The following is an 18,376-nucleotide window of genomic DNA, read 5'->3' as shown; positions in this document are numbered from 1 at the left end:
ACGGCCAAGCAAGTCACCCTACCGGCCTGCAGCCTCACAATGGTCTCCGTCCAGCTACTTGGCCGACACCTTCAGGCCGCAATCCGCTTGGCTGTCCCAGCGCAGCAGTTTGGGGAGCACTACCTCCCACTGGATGCTGGCCTCCCTGTGGCTAGGAAGCTAGTCAAGCCTGATGTTATGATGATTCCACCAATCTACCCCAACGTCTACATGCCAGGGGAGAACCTGTAGGACTCCAGGCGGACCTGGAGCTGGACAAGACTGAATTCTGGGAGACAGCCCCATGCTCAAGATGGAGGGACCAAGCGCTCCAGAACAATGCCAGGACATCAATTACCCTTTTAACCCAGGAGGATGGAAGCTTCAGCCTGATACAGCCCAGGGCCGTAGGAAGAGGCCATCACCCGGCACTAGGAGTAAGGGGGAGCCAACCCCCCTGAGGAGAGTCCAGGCCCCCACAGGATCAAGGCCTGGGGAGGACCCCTACCACAAGCCTCAGGACTGCCCGCCAGGGAAGCTACCTGTAACATCAACCCCGTACGGTAGGGTTGCCCCTGGAGGCCCCGTTGCAACCATGCCCTTTCACTCGGACCTGCCACTACCTGGTCCCCTGGCCCAGCTTATCGCCTGCCTTGGGCAAACGAGACATCCCACCATGCAGCAAGAAGTCAGGGATGGCCAGCTTGGGACCCTCAACCTCCTGGCATCAATGACCACCGCCTGGCTGCCGATCATCCTATTGTTAATGTTGAGTGGTTGTACCTGGCTCTTACCCCTACATCTCTCAATATTCTTACAAATGTTCACCCAGATTTGAAAGTCAGCGATTGAGTACAGCAGCGGGGGTATATGCCAGCGTAGGAGAGTCCAGGCATCCAGCCCGTTGCCATATCCGGCACCATCACAGAAACCCAGAAGATCCCCTGACCAAGGCTCAGGGGGTTCTAACCCATGCCAGAGAATTGGTTGCCTACAAGAGATGTACCAGACCCCCAGGACGGGCCAGAGGTTGAGCACCAGGCCAGCCCCAAGCAGCTGCCGGCCATTGCAGCATCTCAACCTGCCCTGACCCATGTCACCACCAAGGAGAGGAGAAGGGCAACGAATGTTGACGCCACGGAGAGACCAGACCTACCGTACGAGCCAAGAGAAAAAGTGACCACCATTGCCCCCAGGAAACCAACCAACGGGGCTCTGTTGGAAGTCGGAGACCCTGCTGGGACGCTGGGGCCCCAGCCAGATGAACCGAAGGAGACTTTAGCTGTAGCCACCACCCCCAGCTGTGGACTGGGTCAGAGGTGCAAGGGGATAGCAGAACACCACTCCCCAAGAGGCCTAGAGGCCCCTGTGAGACGACTGGCCACCTGCCTCTGCACAGACCCAGTAGCGACCAACCTGCCTGTTCCTGGGAAGGATTCACCAAGTCTACCCTCAACTGCCAACGAGTGGTCACCTCTAGCCAGACACCCCTGTCCAAGGCCAGACAAGAAGAACTTGCCAGCCAGGGGAGACCTTCCAAAACCTACGCCTCCAGCTGAGGATGTGTGGGAACCAGGAATACCAACATCAGCCACTTTCAGCAAACTTGAAGAAGCCGCCTGGGGAGAGAGAGGAGATGCACCCAGTAACGAGCCCAACGGCCAAAGACCTTGTCCTAGCCCAGAGGGAGACAGAGTGCCAGATCACCTCCCGGCTAGGGGAGAGAGCTCAGGATGCGATACCTTTAGTCCCCTCACAGCAATAACTGGGGAGCTGTCTGCCCAGATACCGGCCAGACCCCCGCCGGACCTCCAGACCGGCGCTGATCCCCGACACAGAGAACTGGCCTACCCCTACACTGAAGATCTAACTGCCAGTCTCCTACCTGCCCCTGTCCACAACAACCCTAGGGAAGACAAGGTGGCCGCCAAACTGCCACAACCACCCGCCAGCATTGTCCGAGACCCTGGAAGCTGGATACTCCTGGTCCAATGGTGGAACGGTTGCGGCAACCTTACCAGCTAGCAGTCAACCTGGAACCATGGACCAACTGCCCCTGTACCAACCAGCCGAAGTCACTGTCCTGCCACCGCCAGCTGTGGACAGGAGTCTGACCAGCAACCCTACAGAAGGAGGAGAGCAGTCTGGGCCTGCGCCTGCGCCGCCAACTGGCGCCATATGTAATCCCACGGACGAACTAGAATTTGAGATACCTGAGGACCGGACCAACCACCCTGAAGGAGAAGAAGAGAACCTGACCAGCCAACCTGCAGAACTGGGAACAGTCCCTCCGGCGCTACCCACCGATGCGATATGGAACCCAGATGCCGACATAGAGCCTCTGCCAGCCAACAGCGAGTCCCCAGGACGAGAAGCAGCCACTGAGATGGAAGTTGCGGCCCCTGAGGATGACGCCAATGCAATGTGCCACCTCCAGATGACAGCTATACCCACCAGGGTTGGAGCCAAGGCCTCCAGTAACCTGGACAAGGCGGGCGCACCCCTGGAGCTCTATGCGCCAACTCCCATCACGGTCTCCCCTCTAGGGGCCTCCAGAGTAAGCTTGGGCCTCCATGTCAAACTGCCAGCTGAGACAGAAATAGTTCGCCATATGAGGCCTAACTTCCAGCGCCGGGGGCTTGACTGTCACCAACCCTCAGCTATGAGCCAACCGGGAATTGACCATGCAGATTACCAACCACAGCCAGACCGAGCAACGAGTTTCCCAAGGGGCCTGTGTAGCCCGAGCTGTTCTACACCGTGCTGTGCCCCAGGGAGAGTCTGCCGCCCATCATGGTTCAAGGCCTGATGTCCCGATGGTCCCACAGCCCTTGAAGGGGAGGTTGTGGTAGACGGCATCATACGGACAAGCCTTTTTTAGAGTATACTACGCTCTGGGACTTCCGGCAAATGCAGATGTTAAAACTCCACCCATCACCTTTAGATATGCTTTCAAAAGACGGTCATTTTGATAAGCGGTCACCCAACCCATTGTTATGGAATACAATGGCCACCTGGGCATGGGGAGGGGATTACCCCCCCTTCCCCTTTCCGCAACCGGACCTTACCTTTCCTCTGCCATCACCTGCCACCCCAAGGAGGCAGCATTCCCTCCTACCTTTGCGCCTGTGGACACAGCCCCAGCTCAAAGGAACCACTCACCAGCTACCCCCTCATAATCTATTCAGTTCAGTTCAGGCGCGTCTCTCTTTTGGACTGTGGAGTCCAGAGAATACGGCCACCCTGCTCCTCCATGAATTCCTTTTTTGGCAAGTGCTTCAGCTTCTCCCCATGTTAATTCCAAATTAAAGAGGTCCTTTTCAGTGCTCCGACGCCAGGTCATTTTTGGTTGTCCCCGTTTACGTTTACCAGTGGTGGGGTTCCATTTTAAGCACTTTTTTGGAAACCTATTTTGTTCCATTCTAAGCACATGTCCTAGCCACCTTAGTCTTTTAAATTTCACTTCTGCTTCAATACTATTGCACTTGGTCTTAGCATACAGCTCAATGTTTGATATTTTGTTTGGCCAGAATATTTTGCAAATTCTTCTTAGGCAGCTATTGTGAAATGCATTAAGTTGATTTGATTCAGTTTTCACAGTTCTCCAGCATTCAGCTCCATAAAGAAGAACTGATTTCACATTACTGTTGTAAAGTCTGATTTTTGTTTTCAGAGCAAGTTTCTTTGAATTCCAAACGTTGTGTAGACTGTTGAAAGCAACCCTAGCCTTATCAATCCTGGTTTTAACATCAGCTTTTGAGCCATTTTCACTGCTGATAACACTCCCCAAATAGGTGAATTTGTTGCTTTGTTTCAATTGTTCACCATTTATTGTTATAGTTTGATCAGGGTTTGTAGGTATATTCATAATTTCAGTCTTCTTGACATTAACAAAGAGCCCGACTTGTCCTGCGTATTTTACTAGTCTATCTGTCTTAGCTTGTAGATGTTTAATTGTTTCTGAAATCAGTGCCAGGTCATCAGCAAAGTCCAGATCTTCTAGGTGTCCTAGTATGCCCAGCTGGAGACCACGTTTTTTGTCCTCTGTGGTTTTCTTCATCACCCAGTCAATGACCAATATAAATAGAATAGGTGATAAAATGCATGCCTGTCTAACTCCAGTGCTTATTTTAAAGAAATCAGATGTCTTATTGTTTCCAACTGAAACACAGGCTTGGAAGTTGTCATAAAATTTAGTTATCATAATTATCATCTTTTCAGGTATACCATAACTTCTTAGTATTTTCCAGAGTGTTTGTCTGTGTATGGAGTCAAAGGCCTTAGAGAAATCAACAAAATTTACATGGAGTGGCTTGTTAAATTCAACACATTGTTCAATAACTGTCCTAAGGGTGAAAATTTGGTCAACACAGCCTCTTCCAGCACGGAATCCAGCTTGTTCTTCTCTTAGTTTATTGTCAATTTTCTCATCAATTCTGTTTAAAATAACTTTACATAGGACCTTGCTTGGGATAGAAAGCAGCATAATTCCTCTCCAATTATCACAATTGTTCAAATCTCCCTTCTTAGGTAATTTTATGATAATACCTTTAGACCAGTCAGTTGGTATCTTTTCTTGTCTCCAAATTTTATCAAAGAGATCAGTCAGAGTCCTAGCAGAAAGATCTATGTCTGCCTTAAGCATTTCGGCAGTTATCAAGTCAGGTCCAGGTGCTTTGTCATTCTTTAGACTATGTATAGCAGCTTTAACTTCTTGAATAGTTGGTGGTCTTGTGTCTATGTCTATTTCATGTCCTGGTTCTGGTTCAGCAGTAATTTCAGGTTCAGGTCTGTTCAACACTTCTTCAAAATGCGATTTCCACCTTTCAGCAACTTCTTTTTCTGTAGTGAGTAATTTACCATCTTTAGCCTTGATAGTTTCACCACTCTTTTTGTTATATTTGCCACTTAATTGCTTGGTTATGTTGTATACTGTTTTCATGTTACCGAAGTCAGCTGCCCTCTGGGCCTTTTCAGCCATATTGTCAATGTAATCTCTCTTGTCTTTCCTTGTGCGCTTTTTGACTTCTTTGTCTTTAGCAGTATATTCAGCTCTTAAATTGCCCATGTCAGCCAAATGTTGAGCATTATGAATTTTGTTTTTAAGCTTCTTTCTCTCTTCTATTTTGTTCCATGTTTCTTCAGAGATCCAGTCCTTTTTCTCTGGTTTCTTGTGTCCTAGGATTTCCTTAGCAGTAGATTGAAAGTTTTCTTTAATTGAAGTCCATGTGATCTCAGTCTCGTCACTTAGGTCCTCTAAGACTTGAAATCTATTTCTGAGTTTTAAGACAAATTCATTCTTTATCACTGGGTCCTTTAATCTTGAAGAATCATATTGTCTACCAATCTCACTCTTTTTATCATGGCCAGTACGCTTCAGCTTAATTTAATCTTACTGACAACTAGTTCATGGTCACTGAATATGTCGGCTCCTCTATAGCTCCTACAGTCTTGCATTGACTTGACCCATTTTCTATTGATCATAATATGGTCAATCATGTTTCTTGTTTGTCCATCAGGTGTTGTCCAGGTATATTTGTGAATGTTTTTGTGTTGGAATAATGTACCTCCTACGACCATATCATTATTTAAACAGAATTCAAGTAAAAGTTCTCCATTTTCATTTCTTGTACCTATGCCAAAGTGTCCCATTGCATTTTCCACTCCAGTCCTGTCAGTTCCTACTTTAGCATTCATATCTCCAAGAACTAGACACATGTCATGTTTGGGTACTGATATTATAATCTATTATTATACTTCTATTTGCTATATAAACCTGTATATCTATTGTAATGAATCAGTTCAAAATATATCTCTTTAGCAATAACTACTTTTAGTTATTTATTAATAGAATCTTCAAGGCTAGGGGCTCGTTTGAATCGAACTCGCTCAGTAGGGTTGAACTGCTTCACCCCTACCACATATATATCTTTCTATCAATTTATCTTTCTTTATAAAGAATTACAAACACACAAATGTACTTATTAAGTATTATCTTCTTATCTTTTTATTAATAGTTCTAATTTAACTGTTTAATTATCTATCTATTTATCTCTTTACTAGCGGCTACCCCCCTAGAGGCCTCTAGGGGCACTTGAGGAGTAGAGAGTCCAATTTAATAACCCAATTTCTTACTTTAGATTTTAAAAGAAAAAGAAAAAAAATTTTGGGGGGGGGAATTGTTTTTTGGGGGGGATTTTCATTTTTTTGGGGGGTTGAGGGTGTCCCACCCCCCAAGAAAATAGTTATGAGCCTTCCTGGGACCTATGAGAAGCTACCCTGATAAGGAGAACCCGATCGGTTCAGTGGTTATATCTCTCTATTCATTTATCTTTCTTTATAATGAACTAGCGGCTTCGCCCCTAGCCTCTAGGGGCTTTGCCACAAGAGAAAATTTTAAAGAAAAAAAGTGGTGGTGAGGCACCAATCCCTTTGTTACATGCATCAGCAAAAAAGATGTAAAGGGAATTTTTTTGTTATTTAGGGGGGGTTGGGGGTGTCCTGCTCACACACAAGAAAATAGCCTGAAACCATCACAGGGCCATCTTATATATTCCCTGAAGAGTAGAATCCAATTGGTTCAGTGAATACCAAGATCATGCGACTTTGTATTATACATTAAAAACTCATGAATGTATTTCTTAAAATTTGAATTAATTTTGTATTATTAATAGATTAATAGTTGCACTCTCTCTCACTCTTCCTCTCCCTTTCTATGTCTCTCCCTCCTCCCCTCTCTCTCTTTCTCTCTCTCTCTCTCTCCCTCTTTCTCCTTCTCTCTCTCTCTCTCTCTCTCTCTCTCTCTCTCTCTCTCTCTCTCTCTCTCTCTCTCTCTCTCTCTCTCTCTCTCTATCTCTCTCTCTCTCTCTAAAACTATGCAATATTATGACATATCAACAATATTAGAAATATTCTAATGACATTATGACTGTACGCACATGTGATAAACAATGTTCATAGGGTAATTATCTATACATTAAATAATAATAAATATCATAGGTTGGACAGCTCTAGATTGTACTCACCCTAATAGAAATGAAGAAATAGCAGAAATACTTAGAGAACATGGTAAGCTTATACAATAATTCTATACTTATAAGTATAGCTATCCTATCATTTCATTTGGCTTTTAATGAATTCTTTCTATTATTTTAAGTAAATCTTTGGATGAAGAGTAAAAAAAAATACAAAAACTATGATATTTAAGTTTACTATATTTTATAGCTTTATTCTTGTATTAAAGGCTGTTAGTCTTTTATATGTTCAATTAGAACATTACATGAATTTGCCTATAACTCTGTCAAAAATATAAACAGACCTTTTTTGACATAAGCTGCTGAAACGATTTCTTCACAAGCCCAATTAATTAGTTTTGAAATATCTTTCTATTTCATGGAAAATTTATGAAATATGAAAATATATTCAAAATTGTAAGTTTTCTATATATGGAAACCATAAAATTGATAGAAAAATAATAATTACTTGAGGTTGTAAAGAAACTGTTTCAAGCATTTTTTTTTTTTCATTTTTTCAGAGTTATGTAAAACTACCAGACTTTGTACTTTAATATCTAATACCCTTTAATAATATATATTTTTGTATAAATTAGAATGAAAATTATTATTTTCATTAGCTTATTTCTTCTTATTATCATATAACTCTTAACGGTTGGGGTGTGGGGGGGGGGGCGTTTAAGTTAATTTCAGGTTCCAGGTATAATCCTGCAGGTCCTGATCCTCCAGGTCTCCAGAAATCTTTAAAAGGCTCCTGTGACCACAATTTTTGACTTAGAGACTTCAAATTTTAAACTTAATCTTTTCGTACATGTTTACATACCGTATTAAAATTTCATAAAGATTTGCCGCTGTTTTCCCGCCGACCGCTAACTGCCGTGGCTGGCAGCTGCCAAGTACAGCTGCAGCTGCTGAAATTTATGTTTTGATATTTCTAATATAAAATTTACATAAAGATAAACCTTTTCTGTGAAAAAATTGTTCTTCTATCTCCAAAAATAAGAAAATTACAGCCATTTGAAATTTTTGAGTGAAAAAGGACCTAAAATCAAAGGTTGTCAAATAAAAGGGTGAAGGAAGCGTAAATTTACTTTGTTTTAATTAGGGTCGGAAATTCATTATCATACAGGGGACTTTCACAAAATTTTTAGCCCTCTAGCTCTAATAGGTACTGAGATAATAGGGGGGGCGTTGAACGCCCCCCCCCTGACCGATTAAGGTGCGGCAAGGGGCCCGACTGTAAGGGGATAAAGTTGTTAGGTTTTTGATTCGTCCTTTAAGATCCCTTTAACTACTAAACAAGTTTAGGTAAAAATTTAGGAAATTTTTTGCTTTTTATTTAAGATAGCTAGCCGGTGCTTTTAGTAAGTAGTAAATGTAAAATTTTTCATAGAATTCAGATATGCAATCGTTTTTTTTGTAGACCTCTTATTTTTTAAGTAATTTAAGTTTTTTAAAAAAATAATTAAGTCGGTTTTAAGGTACTAAAACGCAACAAAATAAAAGAAGAAAATGGCCATTATGAACAAAAATAGTAAGATCTTTAATTCGACACCTTACTTTTAAAATTCTGTTGAGTAATTATTAAAAAAATCATTTTTTTTAACCTCGGTTTAATAAAAACTTTCACTTTTTCAAAACTTTAGCTCTAAAAATCTCAGCTGTTAACTGATGTAAAAAAATATTTTTATATCTACTTATGTGGAAATCTATAGACAAAAGAACATGTAATTTTTTTAATAATTCATTGAGAAACATGGGCCGCAGATGCTAAAAACTACTTTTTTGAGGGTCAATCTGTATATGAATTAATTAACACTTAAAGAAATAAGATCCTATTAAAAAACAAATCCCTTTTATGCACAAAGCTAGCAAATCATTAAAAAAATCTGAATGGTTTAAAAATGATTTTTTTTCAGGAGGAAAGTGTAACCTTACGTGTTAGTCTTACTTACAACAAGGTAAAACAATTAAATAGATCATTGTGATAATAAGAACAAAGAACAAAAAAGTTATAAATATATTTCAATGCTTTCCCTCAAAGTGAATAGGGAGCACAGATCTCTCCTTTTGAAATAAGTTAAACTTAAGGAGTCCTTTAATTTTTTTATACCAACTTACCTATATATACAGGGTGAGTCAGAAAAAACTGAGTTTTGTAAATATTATAAAGATTGTAAATATTTAACATCTTAAAAATACAATTTATATTAAATTATCACATTATAAATCAAACGTTTTTTTGTAATCTATTGTTAAGATTTAACCACCCCATAACCCGAAAACCAGCTCATGACCGGAAATATTTCATTCCTCCCCCCTCCCCCTGAATTTCCTCTATATTTGGTGCAAGACTGGATTTAATCTTCAAAATCTCCGCCCCCTTTTGACAAATTATACTTGTGTGTTATAATCCATCATAATAACTTCATTTAATAGGGTAGGGTTTCTAAAAGGCATTTTTATTTAATAATTCTAACCTTGATAACTTTTTTTATCTTAAGAGATTTTTTTGTCAAATAAAAAGGTTTTTTTTCTTTTTACTATAAGCTACGTTATTATAGAAGATTTTTTTAAACCACATGCATCACAATCAAGAAATAAAAAAAAATGACAAATTGCAGTATTCTAAAAATGCTTTTGTGAGGAGCCAAAAAGCATTTCACCTTTAAAACTCATTAAAGTACTTTTCTTAGACTTTTTTCTAAATAAATATTGAAATTTTAAGATTTTTTTATACAAAATAGATGAGTTATTTTAATTTTTCTTGATCAACATTTTTCACACAAGGCATTTTTTGACACCATACACCTATCATAGAGGCCACATTTTTAGAGATAATGAAAACACCTTTTACAAGTTTGATGTGCTTTTGTACAGAGAACAAGGACATATAATTGTTTTTTCTGTATTCCTTCTGGTTGTTTCTGAAAATTGAAAAACTCAGTTTTTCTGACTCACCCTGTATGTCTATTTATTCATTCTCTGTATATACATCTAGTAATTGCTATTTGTACTTAAGCTTATTATCTTATAAACTATACAGAATATAATTCCTTATTCTAAATATGTAATTTAAGTATATGGCAGAAGATATTTATCTTTCTATCTACATATATAATTTTATAAATATAAACATATCTTTCTATATATATTTGCTCATCTGTCTATCTCAAATTATCTAATTTAAAACTCACAATCAACAGACAAAAAAAAATTTCCTTCAAATTTTTAGCTTTTCTATATCTATCTATGATTTTTTCAAGTTTATCTGTTTATGTCTAATATCTGTTATTAATTCCAATATAATTTTGATTAATTAATATAACAATTATTTCAGAACAGAACTCCTTTGGGTGAACAGAATGATGACCTACAATGCTTTATTATTTTAAAATACTGTGCCTTTTTATATAAAAATTAATTATTGTATGATTCATGATTTTCAAAATAAGAATATTTAGACTTTAAAGTTTTTTTTACTTTTAATTTTAATTTTGTTTACTGGCTTAGCTTCTTTTAATTTACTTTGTCTGTCAGTTACAAGTCTGAATGAGATATTTTAATTCAAGTCTTAAAAAGATGCTTTATATGTTCTAAAAGGTTTTATGGATATTATCAATCCTTGACTCTTAATATGATTTGTTAGATGTTGGTTATTATATTTCAGGTATCCTAATGCTGAATTGTCATTTCTATCCTATTATAACTAGGATGAAAATATACATAAAAGCAAAGCTCTAAAGACAGAGGTTATGTCATATGGGCATAACCACTTGTTGATTGTCAGAACTTAATAAGCAGAATATTACTTTTTATTATTAAATGAGATGAAAAATATTCAATACATGATACTGTTTAATGACATACTCACATTTTAGGACTTGATCATGAAGATTGTTGTTCTAGGATAAATATCATAAAGATATCATACAAAAAAAGTTGGCAAAAAGGTGAAAAAAAATCTGCATGGCTTTATTTCTGGTAATGATTATACAGATGCTCTCTTTTATAAATCCTACCTTACAATCCTACATAATGCAAAGTTTTAATTTGATAAAGACCAACTGTTAGTTGTGATTGGATGGTTACCAATTAAACTGTTTTTAACCTATTTTTGAATGGGGTGTCAAAAATATACTAGGACACCTGTAGAATTAGACTCCAATGAACTTTTTTGGGGGAATTTAAAAATTAATTTCTACTGTTGCTTGGGACATTTTTGTCAGAGCAAAAGGGTATATTAGTTTTGGGTAAAATTGTTGCTTACAGAAAATTTTTATATAATTCACTTTATATTAATTCAATAAAAAAACATTACTTTGTTATATGGAAATAAAATGGATAAACCGATAATAGAAATCTTGAATTGAAGTGACTTATTTCCAATGTAGTTAAATAATTTTGATAGGTATATCTTTTAAAAATAGGTTAAAAACAATTTACACCTAATTATAGGATACCTAAGCTTTTAAAAAGTAGTAAAGTTTTTTTGGTAGGTCTACTAAGATCTCATTGACTAAACCAATGGATTTCTTCATTTTATAGTAACTTAATAAGGGTCCTGGATACATTTGGGATAGTCTTTTTTCATATTTGAATGGTTATGACTTCCAAAAAAGGTTCGTGCAATCAAAAGGTTAATTGTCTTTAGAGCATTTGACCAATATAATTTAAAATGTCTGTGTGTCCGTCTAAAAACACTTAAGCATTATTTTCTCTGCTTGTATTTAAGATAAATGGCTCGACTACTTATTTTATGGAGAAAGGGGACATTTGACTGTAAATTCTAAGGATCTAAAGGGATAAGACAATGGCCAATAAATTTATGTACATTCCCAATGATGATGCTCAAAATTACCCCCTTGTAAAGATTACAATTGGTAGTTATAGTTAGTTTGAACAATCAACTTTATAAATCAATCAAAAGTCAACAAAAATTCTTGGACCTTCTAAGCCAACGAATAAGAAAATGTTATTATTAAACTTTGGGGGATAATGTATTAATTACAACACAATGTCCCCTCCCTCCCTAAAAATCATTTGTTAAAATCGATCTAAATAAAAAAAATAGGTTTTTATTTTTTTTATTAATATCTTGCATTCATGTTATTTCCAGTGTGCTTTCAAACCGGTTAATATCCGCTGGATTAGAATCGGTTCCTAGCCATACTGAAAAATCATACAGAGCACAATAATATAGAAAAAATTATGTGTATAGTAATACAAAAAAATCATAAAATCAACACCAGTTTTGTTAAACCGGGCCTTTGACATCTCGGGGCTAACAAAACAAGTTTTAATTTTATTATTTTTCATTTCAATATCCGCTGGAAGCTGTCTATAATACGGTATGCGGAATGGGTACCCTTTATTTAATGAATAATGTAAATCACAGCACTAATTTTGTCTAAAATGTGTTGTAATTCTATAAGATTATTATCTTTAGAACTTTCACAATATATGTTTCAGCGGCATTTGCGCTTGTCCACTTGTCATCAATAACTGTCGCAACTTTTATTATTCAAAACAAAATCTTCCAATATTTTTTTTGAAAAATCCACCAATTCAAAAATTTGTACCAAATAATTTTCAAACATTTTTTAAACAAAATTTGGAAGATTTTTAAGATTATTTTATTTTTGAATTAAACAAAAGTTGCATCGTCTTATCATAAATAAACAATATAACAGAGGTACCATAAATTATTTTAATAAATTTTAAAATATGAAATATATTTTCCAGTTAAATGGTAAATATAGTTAATTAAGTTGAGTGTCTAAACGTTTAAACCACTAATTTTAATCTACATAAGAAATAATTTTGTGTATTATCATTAGGGATGTACATCAATAAGGGGCCATTGTCTTATCCCTTTAGATCCCTGGTTTTAGATATACGGCGGCTCTGTCTTGAAGTAATACTACACCGGCAGTGTGTGTGTGTGTGTGTGTGTGTGTGTGTTGTTTAGTCAACGTTTAACAAGTGAAAAAAAGGCAATTTTATTGACAAAAACAGCTTTCTATATTAATTAATAATTGATTATATATAAATTATATAAAACATTCTTATTATATAAAGTAGTAAGGTTTTTTTGTGACTGTATCATAAAATATCTATAACTACTGAACCGATTGAGTTCTCCAAATATATAAATGGGGGATTGAAGGTTTTTGGCTATTTAATTTTATATCTTGGTTTTTATATGCTAGAAGCACAGCTGCTAATTAACCACCGGACCGATTTGGTGTCCCTTTTAATTCCGTGAATCTTTGTTATTCAGGGATATAAAGGGATAAGACAATTGCCGATAAATTGTGGTGTACATCCCCAATGATGAAACACACCAAATAACCTCTTCCATTGCGTAAAATTAGTGGTTGAAACGTCTGAACACTCAACTTTATAAACCAACCAATAAAAATTCAATTAAGTCCCCAAAATTTTTAAGCAAACAAATAAGGAACCGCTAGGTATTATAAAACTTTGGGGACTAGTGGAATCCTGTTGTTTACGGGTCTAGGGAATGAGTATCGATACATCCTTCCCCCCCTCCTTCTATAAATAGTTAAAAACATGCTCTTCATTTGTCAATCCTCATTGAAAAGGAGTATCATATCAGGTTAGCGAGATCTTTTTCGCTACATACAACTATAAGTGTTTATGATAACGTTTTCTTATTCATTGGTTTTACAAGTTTAGGACTTTTATTGAATATTGATTGGTTGGTGCATGTAGTTGAGTGTACAAACGTTTTAACCATTAGTAATAAAATAAAAATCTAGAAAGGGTTACTTTGTGTATCCTCATTGGGGATGTATATCATTATATTGGCCATTGTCTTATCCCTTTTAGAACCTTGTTAGTTTTCAAAACCTACCTACCAAAAAAATAATTAAAAACATTTTTTTTATACATCTATATAATATACCTACCTACTTATTTTATATTTCAGAAATATATGCTTATTAATAATGTATTGAAGAAAAATAAATTCAAAAGTTTAACAGAAAAATTGCTTGAAGGTAACATCCTAATAGTAAAGTAACAGGATGTCTATGTGTCTGTTCTAAACGTTTGAGAATATAAGTTACGAACATCAAAGCTGTAGCTTATTACCTCTAGTTTCATTTATTACTTTAGCAAAATTTTGTCAGACCTTTTGGATGTATGGATATTATCATACCTGTCATGTTAGACTCCAGTTCCCAGAGTTTTATAATCTTATTTGTTGACATAACAACTTTGGGGACTCTAGTGAATTTTTATTGGTTGCTTTATTATATAACTAGCGGTTGCGCTCCTAGGATCTAAGGGATCTTTATTCAAAGGGGCAAGTAAGAAGAGGGGAAGAAAATAGCCTAAAACCTAGCCTAGGCTTAAATCTGAAAATTAATAGCCTAAAACCGCTCAGGGATCTATGTGAAGCTTCCCTAAAATGGAACACACAATTGGTTTAGTGGTTATTGAATTCTTAAGCTTCAAACATAAAAATGTTTTACTAATTTATATAATAGGATATATTGAGTGTTCAAATGTTTTCAAGCTCTAATAGTAAGAAGGGGTAATTTTGCATATCATCATTTGAGATCTACAATAATTTATAGACCATTGTCTTATCCATTTAGATCCCTGAGTTTTATAGTTATTTATCGCCTCGTATTATAGACAGCTTTCCGCGGATATTATGACTTAGAACCGGTTCTAATCCAGCAGATTATCTAGAATGCTGCTATGGCCACTATTCCGGAGGCGAGCTGGTGGGAGAAACAACACTAGTCCCCAAAGTTTTATAATCATATATTCTTGTTCTTGAGATTACCTAAAAACTTTGGATACTATTTTATCAAATTTTGATTGGTTGATTCATAAAGTTGAGTGTTCAACCGTTTTCAACCACTAATTGTAATCTACAGAAGGGGTAATTTTGTGTATCATCATTTAGAATGCCTGCAAGCCACTATTCTGGAGGCGAGATGGGGGGAGAAGGGGATGAAGATTTGCTGCACCAACTATCACAGGACCTAGACCTGCAACAATTTGCCAACGATACCTCATATCAGGTTAGAAATAGTCATTTATCGTAATATAGACAGCTTTCCGCGGATATTAAAATGTATAATTATAAGATGAAAACCAGTTTTTTAGCCCCCCGACGGGCCTATGGCCCAGGTTAACGAAACTGGTATAAATTTTATTAATTTTATTCGTGGAAAATTGTTTGTAATACGATGCTATAAATGATTTTTTGCGTGGCTGAGAACTGGTTCTAATCCCGCGGATATTAATCGGTTTCAGAGCCATACTTATATATTAGAACATTTGAACATACAAAACAAACACCAAATATATGGGGGAAAATGTGAAAAATATAAAACTAGCCAAAAACCTGCCATAAAGCAGTCCGACGGCCAGGGATGTTTTATAGTTGACTATGCTCCATAATGAAGGGAATGTTGACCAAGAAGTTTCAGCCGAGAAAATCACATTTCCGCCATAGCTAAGGGACGGAATGACGGACGAACGAACAGAAATAGTGAATTATATTAGAACATATGACATATCCTTTTTTCTTTATTTTTGGAATACTGATTCCTTAGACGTTTCTACTTATTCTTATAAGCAAAGCATATCTATGATCAAGTCCTATGTAAAAAATCCTAAAAATGTAGGTAGGTATGTCCTGAAACAAAATACTGTTTTTACTCAACAAGTTTACTTACAATTTTATTAGACTTATGCATTTATATTCTAAATATTTGATTCGGACAGTCTACAAGTGTAAATATTAGTTTGTTTCAAAAACCGTTTCAAAGCTTCGCTTTTATGGATGTTATCATGCTTGTCTGTTATGGATAAAATTAAAATCGTGGTTGTGCGGAAAAAGACTATTATAGTCAGCTTTCCACGGATATTATACGGATAGTATGGACGAGAACCGGTTCTAATCCAGCGGATATTATTCAGGATGAAGAGATGTTGACAGGAATGATGGAGTTTGATCTCCAGGGACTGCAGGACCAAATTTTTCCAGGTAAATATTTTTTGGTACCCAAAGTTTTAGAACAAAACCTTGGGTACCTACTTTTGTTTATCATAATTGTAGGTTCTTTCTACATTTAAGATCTTTTCCAGTATGGCTTCCAAACCAATTAATATCCGCAGGATTAGAACCAGTTTGGTCATCCATACTGAAAAAAAACACATGTATAGCATCGTATTGCTGACATTTTTCCACGAATATTAGAATAAAAAGCATAGAATTAATATTAGCCAGGGCCTTCCCTTTGGTCTAACAAAACTGGTATTAATTGCATAATTTTTCATTTTAATATCCACGGAAAGCTGTCTATAATGTGATAAATAACTATTACGTCATTTTATAGGTACCCCTCCCACATATTTTTCGATTATTTTTTCTCTCACGGAGGGGAAATAAACTTGAAAATGTTTACAGACATCTTTTATTTTTTAATACCCCCCCCCCCCCTTCGTTTAATAGGGGATCCCATGCAGAATATACACCCCTTCAATTTTAAGTCTAGTTTTACACTTCTCCGTTTACCTCCCCTTTCTTCATCTTTCCCCCTTCTGCAACAATTTCATTCGCGGATTTTCATCTTTTTACTTGACGGATTTATTTTTTTCTTTCCATTTTTAATTTTATGAATCTATCTATCTAATTGCAGAGCTCAGCTGTGGGGAGAGTGTCAAATCTTATCTATCTATCTATCTAAATATCTATCTATCTAAATATCTATCTATCTATCTATCTAAATATCTATCTAAATATCTATCTAAATATCTATCTATCTATCTATAATTGCAGAGCTAAGTTGTGGAGAGAGTGGTTACGGGGAGAGTGTCAAATCTTATCTATCTATCTATCTAAATATCTATCTATCTATCTCTAATTGCAGAGCTCAGCTGTGGAGAGAGTGGTTACGGGGAGAGTGTCAAATCTGAACCGGACTCTCCCTTCCCCCCCAGTTCACCGACAGACTCGGACCATAGGTAGGTTGTTGTTGTTGTTGTTGTGGAGCTGCTTGATTTTGTTGTGGCTTCGCGGAGCCGCCACTGAAAAAAACGGATCCGGCTCCTACCTAAAATCAAAAAACTCATTTAAACATTTTTTTCCAGGTCTATTTTTGACTTCTAAAAGTCCGATTAATAAAATAATAGGGAGTGGGGAGAGGTTTAATGCAACCATCTCGTAATCAATGTGAAAATGCCACTTAGAATCCGAATTTCGTTATGAATCTTTGCTTCTGTCATCCTTGGTAGGTTTATTTTCCCGAAATTAAACAAACAATTTGAAAATAGCAGTTGGCGGCCCAGCCCTATCTACACATCATACTCTTGGCCTCTCCCAGCGGCTAACAGCCGGTAGCGGCTGGTACTAGAAATTTGGGTTCCCCAAAACTTTTGGAAATGAGTAGGTATGATTTTACATGAAATAAAGCAAAAAAATGAATGAAAAAGTTGATTCCTATGTCATATGTGAAGAATTTGCCCTGAAAATAGCCAAAAAGCGGCTATGCCGCCAGCTGTAACTTTTTCAACTTTTTGTTTAATTTCGGTAGCCGGAGCCGCCATATTTTGTCGGAGTCGGAGCAAAATATAGTAAAATATTTGAGGAAGGGTCATTTTTTTTTGGGTGAGGGGACTGGGGATGTCCCATCACTCAAGAACATACTTAAAACCATCACAGGACCAGTAGGTATATTCCCAGAAGAGTAAAGCCCAATCGGTTCAGTGGTTACTGAGATATAAGCTTCAGACAGACAGACATCATTCTACTTTGTATTTACCTATGGATTATGAAAAAGGGGGAGGTAGGTTGTGCTAAAATTCCGTAAAGGTATTAGTTTTAAGGCTAAAAAACATTAGAAGAACGATGATATTCACTAAATATAAATATATAAGATTTGTTCTCTATGGTTCTATTCAATAAGTAATACACATATTTAGTGAATATTATCGTTCTACTACTGTTTTTAAGCCTTAAAACTCACACTTTTACGGAATTTTTGCACAACATACCTCCCCCTCTTCAAGTGACAGCACAAGCAACAGCCGACGCAACAGTCCACCGCTATCCCCACAACAATCCATACTCTCGCCGCCGCCGCCACAGCTGCCGCCGCCAGCCCAGTTCATCAGCTACTCTGCCGCCATACATACGCCAAGCCGCCCTGTGCCCGCCGCGGTGAATGCCCAACAAAGCAGTGCTAAGGAATTGATAATTTGATATGCTTGCTTTCAGGGATCTACAGGGATAAGACAATGGCAGATAAATTGATGTACTGTACATCCCCAATCATGATACACTATTACCACTTCTTAAAACTAGTTTTTGAAATGTTAGAACACTCAACTTATTG

The 18,376-nt window shown here is 37.1% G+C and overlaps 2 protein-coding genes across 3 annotated transcripts in view; both read left to right on the top strand.

Annotated features, from left to right (window-relative positions):
* LOC145306792 (mitochondrial disaggregase-like) overlaps positions 1-18,376 on the top strand; it is a 228,707-nt gene that overhangs the window by 3,734 nt on the left and 206,597 nt on the right. The window contains exons 2-4 of one of the 2 annotated variants that reach the window (XM_080149089.1): positions 6,979-7,047; positions 8,912-8,953; positions 10,333-10,440. In XM_080149089.1, the coding sequence (XP_080005215.1) occupies positions 6,979-7,047; positions 8,912-8,937 (95 nt within the window). In that variant the 3' untranslated portion in view covers positions 8,938-8,953; positions 10,333-10,440. Of the gene's footprint in view, positions 1-6,978; positions 7,048-8,911; positions 8,954-10,332; positions 10,441-18,376 lie in introns of those variants that run through there. The other variant, XM_080149090.1, reaches the window with a different exon arrangement.
* LOC145307273 (uncharacterized) lies at positions 13,946-18,258 on the top strand. The gene is made up of 5 exons (XM_080149638.1): positions 13,946-14,017; positions 14,938-15,055; positions 15,960-16,026; positions 16,913-17,006; positions 18,051-18,258. Exons 2-5 carry the CDS (start codon positions 14,939-14,941, stop codon positions 18,241-18,243), a joined length of 471 nt encoding a protein of 156 aa, XP_080005764.1. The 5' UTR covers positions 13,946-14,017; position 14,938; the 3' UTR covers positions 18,244-18,258.

This window comes from Acartia tonsa, chromosome 15 (genome assembly GCF_053477335.1).
Source record: "Acartia tonsa isolate MP-2025a chromosome 15, ASM5347733v1, whole genome shotgun sequence".
Taxonomy (NCBI): domain Eukaryota; kingdom Metazoa; phylum Arthropoda; class Copepoda; order Calanoida; family Acartiidae; genus Acartia; species Acartia tonsa.
The sequence above is the reverse complement of the archived record's forward strand: the minus strand, read 5'-3'. Positions and strand labels throughout refer to the sequence as shown.